General features: G+C 40.6%; 1 protein-coding gene across 1 annotated transcript in view; it reads left to right on the forward strand.

Annotated features, from left to right (window-relative positions):
• ATG2B (autophagy related 2B) overlaps nt 1-14,623 on the forward strand; it is a 55,488-nt gene extending 40,865 nt beyond the window's left edge. Inside the window, 12 exon segments of the mRNA XM_054970741.1 lie at nt 140-248; nt 723-917; nt 2,414-2,515; nt 3,792-3,870; nt 4,180-4,384; nt 8,168-8,237; nt 9,151-9,233; nt 10,039-10,160; nt 10,495-10,649; nt 12,033-12,116; nt 12,118-12,183; nt 13,655-14,623. Coding sequence (XP_054826716.1) covers nt 140-248; nt 723-917; nt 2,414-2,515; nt 3,792-3,870; nt 4,180-4,384; nt 8,168-8,237; nt 9,151-9,233; nt 10,039-10,160; nt 10,495-10,649; nt 12,033-12,116; nt 12,118-12,183; nt 13,655-13,888 — 1,504 coding nt within the window. The 3' untranslated portion in view covers nt 13,889-14,623.
• The last annotated feature ends 2,668 nt before the right edge of the window (nt 14,624-17,291 follow it).

The following is a 17,291-nucleotide window of genomic DNA, read 5'->3' on the forward strand; positions in this document are numbered from 1 at the left end:
ATACTTATTAGGGAAATTCATTTGTCACATTTTGTAATGCACAGCAAACTCTGCAACATTATGCTGACAGAATTGATCTGAACGAAACATTCAGTTTACGTTGAAGAATAATAATCCTGTTTTTCTTTCCCCATCGCAGTAGCCCTCAGAGCTCCCCTTCTCACACACCAACAAGGCATGGTCGAAATGCAGCATATGGTGGAAGGGGAAGGAACCCAGATTTCTTGATGGAAATACAACTAAGCAAAGTAAGATAATTGAAACAATTATGGTTATTTCTTATTTCTAGGACCTTGGCAGCAGATGGGAACCAGATTTACCCAAACTGTTAACAAACTTCCATGTAGTTTGAATTGGGTATTGCGAGCAAGAAGATCGTGGAGACTTGATCCTTTTGACTAGCTTTGCAATCAAGTAATATTACATTTTTTGTAAGGTGTCACAATGAACTGTTCACTCTTGAGCTTATGTGAAGCAAAGAATCAAATCCAGTTAGTAAGTAACAACCAGGATCCAATAATGACTAAGAACAAAGAATAATGACAATAAAGACTAAGAACAATAACTAAGAACAAAGAAGTGTTTCAATTCAGTTGGTATTTTTATCTTGAAACCCAGAGATACTCACGTTTCCTAATTATTCTTCTGTGTTTGGGGTTTGTTTGTTTGAAATCGTGTAAAGGCTGCTGTGTAACATTACCTCTTGCCTTTTCTGTTACAAGGTAAAATTCCAGCATGAAGTATATCCACCAGGTGAACCAGAGAGTGAAGCCGGCCAGTTAGAACAGCCAGTGTCCCGTCAAGTGTTTGTGGTTCAGGATCTTGAGATCAGAGATCGCTTGGCTACATCACAGATGAATAAATTTCTCTACCTCTATTGTAGCAAGGAGATGCCTAGAAAAGCACATTCTAACATGGTAAACTGTTATAAATGCTTACAGACTTTTATAAATGTGGAAATCCTACTATATAAAAGGCAAGCCATACTGGCGATGACTCACTTTTTATCCCCATGCAGGTGCAGTTGCAGGCCCTCTGCAGGGATAAAAAGTGAATTGTCAGCAACACAGCTTGCCTCGGAGGCCCCAAGAAAGCCGCTGCTGTGGCGGGAAGGCCCAGTGCAGTGACACAGCCTTCCGGAGGCCCGAAGGAGGCTGCCACAGTGGTGGGAAGGCTGGGTGTGGTGATGCGGCCCTCCAGGGGTTCTGCACAGCAGCCGCAGAGGCGGTGAGGAGACCCAGCATGGCTCTCCCAAGGCCCCACAGCAGTGGCCCACTGAATCAATTTTCTAGACCCCATTGTATTTTTCCACACAACATGCTCTGTTGCTAGTGATAATATATTAGAATAGGTGTGAAATGAAGAAACAGTGTAAAAGCATATATTCCGTCAGTTATCTCTGACCTCAACTGGAAGTTGGAAAGAAATTCAGAAGTAAAATTCATAGAAACGGGGGATCAATCCTAAAGAGGTCTACTTTTTATGAAGTGGGATTTACTCCTAGGAAAGTGTTCTTAGTTTGCAGCCACAACTGTTCCAACTAAATGATACTTGGCATTGTGTTAATACTGCATTTCAACTGTATCAAAGAGTATGCCCCATTGGAAACCAGAAAATCCTTTGTCAGCTTAGTATCTTGCTAGTATAGAGGTTGGACAGAAATTCTGGGGAGTAGATTTTCTATGGAATATTCTAAATAGAATATTCTGAAATGGAATTTTTCCCAGTACTTTGTTTTTCTGTGGGAAAATTTCCACTTGTAAAGATACATTGTTTCATAAAATTAATGCCAGTGGATAGCAGGTTTGACTGTTTCAAAGTCATAGCTAATGTTTTTCAGGTAATTATCCCTAGGAATTGTGTGAGAGAGTGCCTTATGGGGTATTAATGTGTAAATCCTGTGGGGGATTTAAACAGAAATACATAGAATAATCCATATTTTAAAAAATCAGGTTAGGAATTCACCTGGATTTGCTTTCATTTGTCAAGCCAAACCAAAGCTAACATTCTTACTTAAATGTTTCATTTCCTGCTGGAATTGATATTGTAAACAGCAATTTGATATGGAGCTGGCAAGAAATACAAGCAATGCTGTGGAGAGTGACAGTGAAATTGTGGCGCTCCACTGACCTCTGGGAAGTGTTAAACCCTGTTGAAATAGATGAATGGACAGAATCTTTTTGCTTGTATTGAAGAATGTATGTATATCTTTAATGTGGTATGTAATTCTATTAACTATAGTGGAACAGCATGGCTTAAGCAAATGTTTAAGCAGTAATAAATTACTAATAAAATTGGAAACTCGTGTTCATGAATAGCCATTTTGAGCACCAGTTGAAAATTAAAAGCATGTGTATTTTCCATAACTATTTTTACTGAGCTTTCTTTTTCTGTTTCACTTCTTGTTCTTTAGCTCACAGTCAAAGCATTGCACGTGCGTCCAGAATCAGGGAGATCTCCACAGGAGTGTTGTTTACGAGTGTCGTTAATGCCGCTTCGCCTCAATATTGACCAGGTTGGCTTATCAAGGAGCACTTTATAGAACAAAGCATAGAAGTACCTTACTGTAACCATCTGTAGCAGCTGTATGCAGAAAATAACTTTGCCTTTGCCTAATCATTCATTTCTATAACCTGTGATACTAATGTAATTTAAGTTCATACTATATAATAACTACAGATGCACATGTATCTTTACAGTCTAACTTACCTGAGGGGGAACTGCCTACAGCATAGGTGGTACTTTTAGCTAGTCTTGTAACAAACTGCATGTTTGTTGGTTTTTGGAAGCCGCTTTGGGTCCCTCTGGGGAGAAAAGTAGCCTAAAATGTTTGAATAAATAGAAATGTATGAGAGTGTTTAAGAGTATGGTATATTCCAAATACGTTAGTCTTTCTATTAATAATTGCTAATGAAATGTCCACCATTATGGTGGGAGAGACTGTATATTGCTTAGGCCACTGGGAACGTGTGCATAAGCTGTCTTTTGAATGTTGTGCACACACAACTTTTGCAATCCTTCCATCTACAAACAGGAAGTTTCAGGGTGTTTTATGTCAAATGTAGACACTCATGGTACACCATTACAGTAGAGGCTATCTGTACTACTTGTGACTCTTTTATTAGAGATGGGGGGGAGTTCTCCCCCCTCCTATTTCTCCCAGATCGCAGCCCATTTACTTTGTGCCATACAGCTCAGTGGTAGTCATGGGAACGAAGTCAGCTCCTCTGTGAATAATTTTACCTCTTCTTCTGAATAGTCCTGTTCTGGATTCTTTTTCTTGACACAAGAAAAAGTAGCGGGCATATATTGATTGTGGTAGCGGGCATATATTGATTTTTGAAGAGGATGATGGCTTATGTGGTTCTTTTAATTCTTTAAACTATTTTCTGCTCAGAAGCTAGTAGGGAGCCAATGCAAATGCTGGAGTGCAAGTTTTAATATGCAATATAATTTTACACTGATGAGTATTAATACTCCTGTCCTGTCTCTGGTGTTTAGTGCAAAACTGTTGACCTCTAGAGGGTCCCTGATAAGAGAACTATTTTCTCACGTTCTACCTTGTTTGATGCATGCTCTGAACTGGAGAAACCATATAAGTTACATAGCCATTCACTCCCTATTAGAGAGTTTGATTATTAAGATATTTCTGTAAGAGAGTGCCTGCAATAGTGGCTGAAGTATATTTTTGTTTGCTAAGCAGCAGGAGATGAGTGATATTTTTAAGAGGTTTTCATAATCATCCATGTCTCTTCTTTTAAACCCGTATTTTCAACTTCTTATATTTGTAGGATGCCCTGTTTTTCCTAAAGGATTTTTTCACTAGCCTTTCTACAGAAGTTGAAGTCCTAATGACTCCAGATCCTGAAGGTCAGTACTCCTATTTCACAAGGTGTTCTGTGTTGCTTCAAGCAGATATTCAGTGCACTCTTAAGCAGAATAATACCCTACCTTCATTGGCATTGGATTGTAATTCTACTTAGGATAACGCTGTTGGTCATCACAAGCAGATAATTGGAAACTAGGATATAAATGTACTAAGTTAGGTATACTTTTTTGGGAACATATATTCTTGTGTGTTAAGAGTTCATAAAATAGTTTTCTATTTAAGAACAGTTGCTGGCAAATAATTCTTTTGATGACTGCCATGGATTTCAACATGAATTATTTTATTTGCAGTTAAAAAGCTTCCCAGTGCTGAAGTAACATGTACCTTACCCAGGCATTATGGTGGTCTCAAAGAGCCAAGCCCAGTCATTTCATTCTCATTGCACAAACAGTCAAGCCAGAATGGAAGTGTGGATTCTGATGATGTCTTCACTGCGGATGACCACAATTTCACACATGAAGAAGCATCATTCAGCGATCAACCAATCTTTTTCAGGTATCTTGTCACATCTTAAAGCCATGAGATCTCTGGAGTCCCCATATTCTCTGTTTTTCAGAGTTGAATCCACAGATGTCTTTTCATTCATGGAGAAGAGTACCTAGTTTGCAAATGAGAGAGCACCTTTTAGTTCCAGCCCTTCATAGATCTAATTCCATATATCAAAAAGTCCACACAGTTGGCCACCCAGAGTTAAGGGAGACATCTCCGCAAACCGGGGGGCAGGGGGACTCCCAAATTTGCAGAAAAGAATATAAAAATGTTTGTTTAAAAACCCAGAAATCTGTGTGCGCAGACATGCAAAAATACACCACAAAGCAGAGAGATCTTGTCTGCTTTTTGGGGTTGCTAGACAGCTCCGTATATCATGTATCAGGCGGCTGTTTTTTCACTTGATGCATTAAATAGGACTGTAAGCCCATCAGTAAACTTCACTTTATACTCTGAAGCAGGGGGCCTTGGCAATGTTGCATGGGTCTGCACCAATCCAAAATGGTGGACCAAGATAGCATTAACAGTCTTTCTGTTTTTTTGTCATTATTTGGGGGCGTATTCCCTCTCCTAATATCATTTCCAAAAATGCTTTTGTAGTTCTCAGGTTTTTCTGCAAGCCTAGGTTCCAGTTTGGGTGGGGGGAGGAAGGAGAAAGGGTTTACCCCTCTTACGTGAGTCCTGGTGAGTCTCCCATCTATTAATCCTGATCTCTGCTTTCCTAACTTTGCCTGTAATATCAGCATATAGTCTTTCATGCTGAGGGCTTATAATAATAATAACATTCGATTTATATACAGCCCTTCAGGATGACTTAACACCCACTCAGAGCGGTTTACAAAGTATGTCATTATTATCCCCATAACAAAACACCCTGTGAGGTAGGTGGGGCTGAGAGAGCTAGAAGCTGTGACTAACCCAAGGTCACCCAACTGGCTTCAAGTGGAGGAGTGAGGAATCAAACCCGGTTCTCCAGATTAGAGTCCCGCACTCTTAACCACTACACCAAACTGGCTCTCCTTAGTACAGAACCGTCCACTTGCTGTTACTGTATCTACAAACACATACCAACAGCAGAGAGAGAGAGAGTGTGCACAAACTTTTGCATATTTAGAGTTAGTTTTAGCAGAGGGGATGGCGTGGCATATGCTCCGCTTTGAATTGTAGAAAAGTGTCTTTTTAGCATTGAGTTGTAAATCTGTGGCTCTCAAAATATTGGGTAGGCCTCCTTAAAGAGATTACAGACGTTTCTAGAGCAGATGCAAGCCAAGATTGAAAGCAGACTGGAAAACAGCAATATAAAAGAAGATACCAACTTATAAAGAAGTAGGAATTTCATTTGAAATTTCCCCAAAAGGCCCTATGTACTACCCGTCAAATCCTTTGTAAAGTGATGTGAAATGCACATTCCTTCTACAGTCAGCCAGGATTATTGTTTTAAAAATACTATTTCCCAAAACCACATGAATGTTTCATATGTAGGAGCCAAAGCAGTTTTATTTGGGGGAGGGGGGGTTCATTGGGGCGAAGTGTACCTATTCCTAGTTAAACCCATCAGACATACTTTCAAGTCACTGAAATAAGAACATAAGAGAAGCCATGTTGGATCAGGCCAATGGCCCATCCAGTCCAACGCTCTGTGTCACACAGTGGCAAAAACCCAGGTGTCCTCAGAAGGTCTGCCAGTGGGGAAGGGACACTAGAAGCCCTCCCACTGATTGCCCGCCCAAACACCAAGAATACAGAGCATCACTGCCCTAGACAGAGAGTTCCTTCTATACCTTGTGGCTAATAGCCACTGATGGACCTCTGCTCCATATGTTTATCCAATCCCCTCTTGAAGCTATCTATGATTGAAGCTGCCACCTGAGGCAGTGAATTCCATGTGTTAATCACCCTTTGGGTGAAGAAGTACTTCCTTTTATCCATTCTAACCCGACTGCTCAGCAATTTTATTGAGTGTCCACAAGAAAGGGAGAAAAATACTTCTTTCTCTACCTTGTCTATCCCATGCATAATCTTGTAAACCTCTATCATGTTACCCCTCAGTCGTTGTTTCTCCAAGCTAAAGAGCCCCAAGCGCTTTAACCTTTCTTCATAGGGGAAGTGTTCCATCCCTTTAATCATTCTAGTTGCCCTTTTCTGCACTTTTTCCGGTGTTATAATATCTTTTTTGAGGTGTGGTGACCAGAATTGTACACAGTATTCCAAATGAGGCCATACCATTGATTTATACAGGGGCATTATGATCCTAGCTGATTTGTTTTCAGTGCCCTTCCTAATAATCCCCAGCATAGCGTTGGCCTTTTTTATTGCCGTCGCACGCTGTATCGACATTTTTAGCGAGTTATCCAGCACGACTCCCAAGATCTCTCTCCACCAGTTTGGACCCCATCGTTGTGTATTTATATTTGGGATTTTTTGCCCCAATGTGCATTACTTTGCACTTGGCCATGTTGAACCTCATTTGCCACGTTGACACCCACTTGCCCAGTCTCGACAGATCCCTTTGGAGTGCCTCTCAATCCTCCCTAGTTCTCACCACCCTGAACAGTTTAGTGTCATCAGCAAACTTAGCCACTTCACAGCTTACTCCCAACTCCAAATCATTAATGAACAAGTAAAAAAACACCGGACCCAATACTGAGCCCTGCCGTACCCCACTGCTTACCACCCTCCACTGTGAATATTGCCCATTTATACTCACTCTCTGTTTCCTATTCATTAGCCAGTTTTTGATCCACAAGAGGACTTGTCCTTTTACCCCATGACTGTTGAGCTCACTTAGCAGCCTTTGATGAGGAACTTTATCAAAAGCTTTCTGGAAGTCTAGGTGGACAACATCTATTGGTTCCCCCTTGTCCACGTTTGTTCACTCCCTCAAAGAACTCTATAGGTTTGTGAGACAAGATCTTCCCTTACAGAACCCATGCTGAGTCTTCCTCAATATCTTTTGTTCATCAATGTTTCTTTTTTTAATATATCATTGAAAAATGAAAATATCCTTTTCAGAGTTATATTTTTCTGAATTATTACTTTGTGTTGCCTGTACAATTAAGTCTGTGAACAAAGCAGTATTAACAGTTGGAACGTTTTAGAGTGGCTTCAGGGAGAACAAGCGTAGTAACTCTTTCCTGTCAGCAAAATAACTGGAAATAATTGCAGCTTTCTCCAAAAGGGCTGTCTTGGGTAAGCAAATCATATAGATGATGTTTGTATACAGAGCACCTGTTGGTAGCACATATGAGCCTTTACCCCTTGCTGTAGCTTGTTTGTCTTCCCGCTGCAACACCAAGGCTAAAAGAATCAAGGCAGGAAGCAGCCAAGGGTGGTGTTTGAGCTATTTTCTGATTGAGGGAGAAGGTGAAAAATAGAGGGGAAAACTTGTACCAATGACATTACCCTCTTCTGCCATACAGCCTGCTAGGTATCCTTTTAAAGCTGGTAGTATACTTTCTTCAAGTAAGATTTAAGGTAAGCTGTTCTTGGGAGAAGCCTGTACAAAAAGACAAAAGCATTTCTCAGTATCTGCCTATCTATGTAGGCTCTTTGGAAATATACACCTCAGGGCTGGGGATGGAAGAGGATTCTGGCATTGTAAACGAACTTAAGACAGATAGTAGGGCAAATTTTCCTTAGAGATTTGTAGTAATTTGGTAAAGAGGCAACCCGTCGATTTCCCAATATTATCCCAATTCCAGGGGCACTCTGGAAATGGTTTGAAATTTCCTGCTTCTACTATGCAAATCTGTCCCATGTGACTTACACCATTCTTTCCCCCCATTTTAGAGAATTTCGCTTTACATCAGAAGTTCCAGTGCGCCTTGATTACCATGGCAAACATGTCTCTATGGATCAGGTTTGTTGACCTTAATTAAGTTCTAAGATTAAATTATCATGTAGGGAGTTGGTTCTTTCTGTCAATTATGCGGTTTCCTGTGGGATCTAGTGGGCAATCTATTGCTTTTCTAATCTTTTTTAAAAAGCTGAATGTTGATGAACATGTTGATGAATCAGTTGCAGAGGTCCACAAAAAAATTTACATGCCCATATGCCCACATACACCTTTTACGAGTCATTTGTGGTCTAAAAGGGGTGTGGGAGGGGAAGAAATTGGCTAACTCCTGCTGGGTCTCTTGAGCTGCTTCAGATCTCTTCAGTTTCTGATAGGGGAGTGTGCAGAGCTGTTTCTTCAAATTTGCACAATTTAGGGAGCAGATTTTGGCTTTTCAGTTTTTGTTCCTGAAAGTGCATACACAAGAAACAGCCAACAAATTCATAACAATTGCCATAAAAGTGTTGGTCTTTTTAAAACAGAAATGCAGGACAGGGAGAAAGAGAAAGGGGCTTAATTCCCAGAGACCCAACAGACCAGATCTCTATGCATGTTGGTGGAGAAACTCAGGCATCTTTTTAAAGAGTATTCCAGAGTTCTGGGACTGTAACAGGAAAAGCTCCTGTGGAAACCAACGTGGTTTCTATGAAAATTGGGAGATGAAGTAGAGCCTTGTTCATTAAATATTTTAGATAATGTTAAATAAATCTGTGTACCATCTTAGACTCAAGACTCGGTTGTTAAATGGCTTTGAAATTTAAGATTATGTGGGAAAAGGTACTTCCTGAAATAACCAAGATCCAAACTGCTTATGGCTTGCTTAATGAAAACCAGCACTTTGAACAAAGTGGTTATGCCGTGCCATGAAGAGGGCAATTGTAGTAAGTTTAAAAATAAACCTGATTTTTTAAATTACATTTTTTTTTGTCCTTTATAGGGTACGTTGGCTGGGATTCTGATTGGCCTTGCTCAGTTAAATTGTTCGGAGTTGAAGCTGAAGAGACTTTGCTATCGACATGGGTAAGCGTTCTGTTCATTGTTAAAATCAAAAATAATTTGTCCTGTATATGACTTTGGGCATACAAAATCTGTTTGAGGGCATGAACAGTCAGGCCAAACCAAGAGTCATTCCTTGAATGGCTGACAAATAGAAATAAAAAATAACATTAATATACAAAAGTCACAATTTTTTTTTAACTTACCCAAAGAGCAACTTTCCTTTTCCGTATAGAAGGATTAGACAAAGTCAAAAATTCAAGTATGTTGCAGGGGTTTTCCTTTTGCTAGTCTGTTGAAATCCGTGTTGAAAATTACGATGTTTCCAAGGCCCCATTTTGAATGAATAGTGGTCTCAGGGCAAAGTATGCAATACATGGCTGCAGGATTGATGCCTAGAGGGTGAAGCCTGCTGTAATTGTGGTTGTTGCCTGACTGTGTAGGCTCGCAGCAGTAGAAGCGAATGGACTGAGAGAAGGAGCAGCATCCTGTGTGAATGAATGGAGAAGAGAGACCAACTTTAATGTAGATTCTGTCCTTCAGAAAAAGAGGATCGGGGCTAGAAGTCTGAGGGAAACCATGCATGTATGGAGCCCAACATTGGAAAATGTAGCTGATGTTTACCACTGATGTGGTGTAGAAATTCAGGCAGATGCTTTAATGTACGATTTCCATGCTTTTTTGTGCATGCATGTATTCTCTTAAATGGAAGACTTTTAAATGCTGAAATTAGTGGTAAAGTAGCACTGTTTATAGTTTTTCATTCAGAAGAATTTCTTTTTCTAAGTAAGTGAAGTTTTGCACATACTAATAGATATACTTTGTACAGGTTACTTGGTGTGGATAAGCTGTTCTCTTATGCCATCTCAGAATGGCTGAATGACATCAAGAAAAACCAGCTCCCAGGTATTCTGGGAGGAGTTGGACCTATGCATTCACTAGTTCAATTAGGTAAGCTCATTCATTATTTTAAAATTATGGGCTATTCTACTGTTTGTAATAAGCTGTGTACAAATTTTGTATATTGTGGGTTGGATCCTACCAGTGTTCTGCTGGTAGAAAAAAAAGTATTCTTGCCATACCTTTCCCCCAGCATCCTCCTGTGACCGCAGAAAAGGCACTACTGTGGGTTGTGGGAACTGCAGCGAGGAAGGGAATTGCATGGGAATCTTCCCTTGGTAGGATGCAGCCCTATATATTTAATATATGACTAAGTTTTGCAGACTGCTTTCAGAACACATAATCAGCTACTGAACTGCGTTATTTGTAAATTCTGCAATTACAGTGCAAGGACTAAAGGACTTGGTATGGTTACCGATCGAACAGTACCGAAAAGATGGCCGAATTGTAAGAGGCTTTCAGAGAGGGGCAGCTTCTTTTGGTACTTCCACTGCCATGGCAGCATTAGAGCTGACAAACAGGATGGTTCAGACCATACAGGTAAGCCTTGCTCTGTCTTTGGCAATAGGCAAAAGGGGCCTAATTGTATTTGAAACGTACAGCATGGTGGAAAATTAGAAATGAAAGTAACTGAATGCTTTTTGTTTTACATAGTAAAACAGAATGTTTGCTTCTTAATTAGGAAAGGGGAAGATGTGGCCTGTTATGCATGTTAACATTTTATTATATCTTGATCACTCTTTTCTAATTGTCCTATGACTGCATAGTTAAATGACTTGCTCTATTATGATAATTTCTGACATTTTGAATAGGAAGTTTTAATGAATTAGAATAACAGTGCATAGCTAGAAGGTAGCGCAGAAATTTTGAATCCTGAGAGCTGGATGCTACCAGCATTTCTTCCTCTTATGCAAGTAGAAGTGTCATGCAAGACATCTCACTCCATTCCTCTCCTTGCTGCAGCCAGGCCTTGGAGGGCATTTGTACACATGTGACCCACAGTTTTTACTATGGCCTTCCTGAGCATCAAAATGGGAACTTTTTCCTCTTGCACCAGCAGAAAAGCTGGCCAGAGCCAACTCTTTAGAAGTTTGCTTTCTCATTGCTAGCAAAGTACCCAGTGTGGGTGGGCAGCGAGCTTATATACTGCAAGGGCCCTGTGGTGGTATGTGTTGCATGTACCTGTGGGCGCTATGTTGACAGGGGTTGAAATCACACAGTATCAAGTTTTGCCCTTTTCACAAGAGTTTTTATATTTATTTAGTATGTTTTTACCCGTCTTCCTCCAAGGAGCTCTGGGTGGCATACATGGTTCACTCCTCTGCTGTTTTTTCTCAATAACCTTCTGATGTAGGTTAGTCTAAGAGACAGTGGCTTTTCCAAGGGCACTCAATGAGTGTCATAGCGAGTGGGGATTTGAATTCAGGTCATCTTAGTCCAATGTTTTAAACCTATTGGTTCTCAAGTATCTTGAAGTGCAGTGCATCATTATTTTCTCCACAGGAGAGAATAACAGTTCTCTACTTGCAAGGAGAAAATGGAGTACATTCCAAGACAGCATTAGGATAGGAGCCAACCCTGCTCCCTGCCCCTTGTAACTTCTTAATCCTAGTAGTTGGTATTCCAGCCTGCTCCTGTGTGCTTGATCCTAGCATATACTCATCCTGTTTCTTGACATTCTTTTGAGTGTGACACAGTGAGAGCCTTGCCTTTTGAAATAGGTTGGTATTTTGCAGCAAACTCTGTGAAACTGGAAATGCATTCATAACCGCCAGAAGTCAGCTGCCTTTATAAAGGGCAGTATGTCTGTCATAATGCAAAGTAGTAGGTACTTTGCTTTTGCAGTACTAGATCAACTTTTAACTGGATCAACATTTGCCATATTAACAGCATACTGTTGCTTTTCTCTGAACTGCAACACAGGCAGCTGCAGAAACAGCTTACGACATGGTTTCACCTGGGCCTAGTTTAATTGAGACGAAAAAGATTAAGCGAGTTTCTCGCTACCCGCCTAGCTCATCAGCCTGTAGATCTTCGTGAAGGTGTGGCCAAAGCATACAGCGTTGTAAAAGAGGTAAGAAAAATTCTATTGCCAGCTTGACATCCATGTAACATTCCCCCCCCCCAAATTTTAAATATGGGCAGTGATGATCAAAAACTCATGAATATTGCATTAGCCCCATTGAAATACTCTTTTTTATTATTTATGAAATTTTCGTTCTGCCTTTTGAAAAGATTTCACGGCAGTTTACAAAAGAAAAGAGAACAGATCACACAAATAGCATAAAATCCACACTAAAATGAAATAGAAGAACACACAAAGACACAAGGAGCGTTAAATATTAACCAATTGCGATGGAAAATAGAAAGTTGGACCAGCAGAAAACCTGTTGGTGGCTCACCTTATATTTTTATACTTTTTAGAACTTTGCCTGGTTCCAAAAGGAAAATAAAGTTGGCACCCAAACTAGTGTCTCCAGGGAAAGTGTTTCACAATTAATGCATCACTACAGAAAATGTCATCCACTATCTAGTCTCAGATGACAAGGGCACCAAGAGTACGGGCACAGAAAATGCTCTTCAGGAAGGGTGGATTCATAAGGGGAGAAGGAAGCCCTCTGAATCCCTTGGTCGATGCCATTTCCAGCTTTTATCACTTGAGACTGTTTCTTTTAACTGTTCCTGGAAAGAACAAGGGATCAGTGTAGAATAGATCTTTTGAAACTGGTGAAATGTGTTTAAGTTGGCAGATCTCCAGCCACCAACTGGACTACTGTAATCTGTACTTGTTCTGCACTCTCCCTCCCCCCATTCCCCTCCATCCCACGTAATTATTACATTTCAGTACTGGTAGAATTTAGCATTTAAGACAGTGATTTACTGTCAGGAAAAGAAAGCAGAAAAGATACAGTGTTAGTGCCAGATCCAGAATCCTGTGCAACTAGTTCCACACAATAGCAGTTTCTGTGGTTTTTGTTTTATATTTTTAAACTGGACATGGAGGGGTATTGAAAGTGCCAATTGGCATGCATATAGTAGCTCATTGGATCCTGGTCTTTTTTCCTGCTTGCGAACATTTAAAGAAATCTTATTCACCAAAGTTTAATATGATCACTTATCATACCTAAGGTCAGAATGTGTTCCTTCAGATGTCCCATTGCAATAAAAAGGAGTTGCTCAACAGTTATGCTTTGGTATTGTGTTCTCCTACACAGATTATGGCCCAGTAGGCCACTTACTGCATTTCGCTGTCTTTGAATGCCTTGCGAGTAGCTCGTGTTCAGCAGGCTGCATTCAGAATAATTGGCCAGTGCACGTCTGTTGGAGGCTAATAATTGTGCTGCTGCTCTGCACAAGTTCAGCATCTGCCCTGCTTTGATTCAGGAGGGATTCCTGGGATGAGATTCAGGGAAGTGGCTACAGGGGATTCTAAGATCTAGAAGACTTAGTACCTACACCAGAAATGATTTACAGTGGAAATAATTTCACTGAAGGCAACAGTGCAACTCTCGTTAACTGTTTTGTGTGCTTCTGACTTTCTCAAGGGGATCACAGATACAGCACACACCATCTACGAAACTGCTGCTCGTGAACATGAGAGCAGAGGGGTGACTGGAGCAGTCGGAGGAGTCCTCCGCCAGATCCCACCAACAGTGGTGAAACCTCTCATAGTCGCAACAGAGGCAACGTCGAATGTTTTGGGTGGGATGAGAAACCAGATCAGACCTGATGCACGTCAGGAAGAGTCTCAGAAGTGGCGCCTTGGAGACGACCGATAGCTTCACCGTGTTTGAGCTTGGGAAGCTGGAAGCACAGACAGTTAATCCTCATGGCAGCTTTAGGTGGAACATATCCCTTTTAAATATGCTCATCTCAGGAACACAAGAGATTGTCAAGCAATTTAACATCAAAACACGAAATGTTCCAAGTAGAATGCAGGCTTGGTGCTTGAGTTGTTGACATAGCGCATGCTACCTACACACCTGCTGGTCAGTGCCAAACGGGGTGGCACCTGTGTTGCCAAATCCAAGACATGCTGGCTTTAGACAGGGTACCATATTTTCCTTGGTATCTTGATTTTGTTTGTTTAAAGCAACCCTGCTTTGTGTACATGTTTATTTTAAAGGGATTCCCTAGACCTGGTCAAAGCTTTTTTTTTTTTTTAAGGGCTATATCAGTGCCCTTCTGTAACAGGGTAGATGTCTGCCGTGAGGCACAGACACTACAAAATATTAAAATCAAATGTGACTTTAGGTATTTGGCTAACTCTGAGCTTTTGCCTCTTGTGGTATTTAACAAGGACAATCTATCTAGGTGACTGGTTAGAAAATTGTGTTCATGAAATTGTGGACATTAGCTATTTCACCTACGTGTCGAATTCCTCCTTTTGTGGGGTTTTGAGAACTGAATGTTGCAGACATGTTCTGTTGTGTTGCACTTTAAAGAATTTAGGCTGTACATTTGCTTTTTTTAAAAAAAGCTGTTAATAAAATGTAATGTGCATTTTATCCTTATGTGGTATCAAAACTTATGCAAATTACTTAAAGGGACAAAACACTACAATATTGTTGATGACACAAACAGATTGCAGAACTCGCAGTTGTTCCAGCTGCAAAGTAGCAAAAGGCAGTCTAGCAAGGATATCTGGTGTCTAAAGATGCACTCTTATTGAAAATGGTTTTACTGTTCGGAGCAAAAGGAGTCGGCACTAATGAATGGGATATTGGAAGTGGCATACATTAATGTGATTTGTGTTCTAATGCTATGCAAGTTGGATCTTAATAATCCTCCTTTTCTTTGAATATACATTAAAAGTGAATTAGCTTTTAAATTTGTTCAGGCACTGGGAGATTTTTAAGTTCATTTGAAAAGTGCTGCTTGACTGTGATATAAACACTTGTAATGGTTTCCAGTTGTTCCTTTTGTGTGCACTTTTCATTACAAAGCAGAACCCATTCATAGTGAAGCCATAATATATAAGAGCACTGTTGTAAATTCTTATTATGAAGGAATTTACAATGCAGCAAATATTCAAACTAAACTTCACACATTTACGGCTTGTTAGTATAGGTGTTCAGTAAGTCCATCAGCTGCTGGCATCGCCTGCTGCTTATGAGAGAATTGTGAAGAAAATAGTCTACAAACTTAATAAACTGAATGGTACAGAGGCAGCCAACTTGCACATAAGTGCGCATGCATGCGTTGGTGTCGGTGTGAGCTTATAGTTCGCATGGCTGATGGAAGCAGGTAAGAGTAGAACAAAAAAAGCAAGCACCATCTTGGTACCTGGAGTAATTAGGCAGAATTATGATACAATCAACTGTTTCTAAACCTAAGAAAACGTTTTGTGCTGTCTTGTTTGATGGCTGCCTTACCCAGAAGCTTCTGGACATTTTTACGGGGCAAAGTGATTGCCTCCCCACCTTTGTTTGCTTTAGAGAATAACAGCAGACAACACAAGGCTCATAGGCTCCATCCATGTCAGTGAAGTCCCCCGCACCTAGCTGCTGTTTGACAACTTGCCTGTGGGTTGGCCTGTTGCTCAAAGCGGTGGGTGGGGGTGTATTGTCTTCAGGCCTTAATCTAGGTTAGACCTGGATTGATATTTGTTGCCTAAGGCATTATATGAACGCTCTACATATCTTCTCCTAACATTAAACAATTCTTCAAAATAAACTTCCACAGCATGGGTGAGCATTTTAATCTTCCAACAATGGGTAAAAAATAGGACTGCATATTTTGCTACTGCTGGGCATAAACAATATAATGTGTGCATTCAGCGTACAGACGGCAGCATGTACAAGTTAAATAATAGTAGAAGATGAAATGTCATAAAGATATACAAGAAAACATCAGATTAAGTGGAGTTACCCAGACCTTTTTGTTCCATTAAGAGAGAGATATTATTACCAAGGTTTTAGGTAAAGGGCTAAGTTTGTTTCTCCCTTTGTAAAGGATCTGGCCTGTGTCCCAGCCCACTATAAGATACAGATCCTTTTGACTTGAAGTGATCATAATCTTACTCTGGCATAACCAAATTCTTCTCCTGTGTGATTAAATCTAATAGCCAAATCTGGAAAGTTCAGTGTTCCAGCTGGGTGGTGTTGGTTATATCCATTGTTACAAAGCCTTGTGTATAAAGTGCCATCAAGTCACAGCTGACTTACGGTAGCCTGTAGGGTTTTCAAGGCAAAGGTGGTTTGCCATTGTCTGCTTCGCCATACCAATCCTGGACTTCCTTGGTGGCCTTTCATTGAAATATAAATCAGGGCTGATCCAGCTTTAGCTTCCAAGATCTGATAAGATCCCACTATCCTGGGCCATTCAGATTAGGGCTGACACAACAGACAAAAACAAAATTGTTTCTCAATAGCCACTTGATGAAGTAACTTGTCATTTAATTCCCGCAGCCCCCCGCCCATGCTATGTTCTCCACCACAGAAAGTAGTAGACTATGTGTGCTGCTTAAGTTTCTTGTACAGAGCCACATTGTGAGTTTTGTTTCGCATTGGCTAATTTCTCAGACGGGTGGTGGTGGAGTGTTACTGTGTACCTAATGAAACTGACATACAGAAAGCAAATGGCACTTTATGCTGGCTCCTGGGTTGCTGCGAACTGTGCCAGCACCTGAAATAGTGGGAAAGAGCAAGAGTCCAGCAGCACCTCTAAGACTAACAAAATCTGTGGTAGGGTATGAGCTTTTGAGTTATAGCTCACTTCTTCAGATACAGCTAGACTGTATCTTGATCTAGCGCCTGAAATGACACACATGTAAATTCTTTTCAAATGCAATAGCGAAAACAGTCTATGTGCAACCTGTATGAGACCTGCACCTATGCAGAGCTAGAATATTAAAAACTTAGAAGTTTGGCAGGAGCAAGTGTTCACCCCCTTCCTCCTTGAGGGGCATTCCTCCAGTGAGTATGCATGCCCTTAGAGGTGGAATGAGCACCATCCTGCTCAGATCCTCTATGTTAACAGCAGTCCTTCAATACAGAATTGTCTGCTGTAGGAATCTTTCTTTTGGCTTTGCCTTGACCTAGCTGGCCTAAATTTTCTATCCTGGTCAGAAACCTTTAAAACAAAAGGGAAAGGAATCACATCTGTTTGTCTACCATCTATGCTAGAGAGCCTGTCATATGTTCAGTGTGCAAGTCTATGGCTGAGCAGTAATGTCAATCT

This window comes from Eublepharis macularius, chromosome 2, assembly GCF_028583425.1.
Source record: "Eublepharis macularius isolate TG4126 chromosome 2, MPM_Emac_v1.0, whole genome shotgun sequence".
Taxonomy (NCBI): domain Eukaryota; kingdom Metazoa; phylum Chordata; class Lepidosauria; order Squamata; family Eublepharidae; genus Eublepharis; species Eublepharis macularius.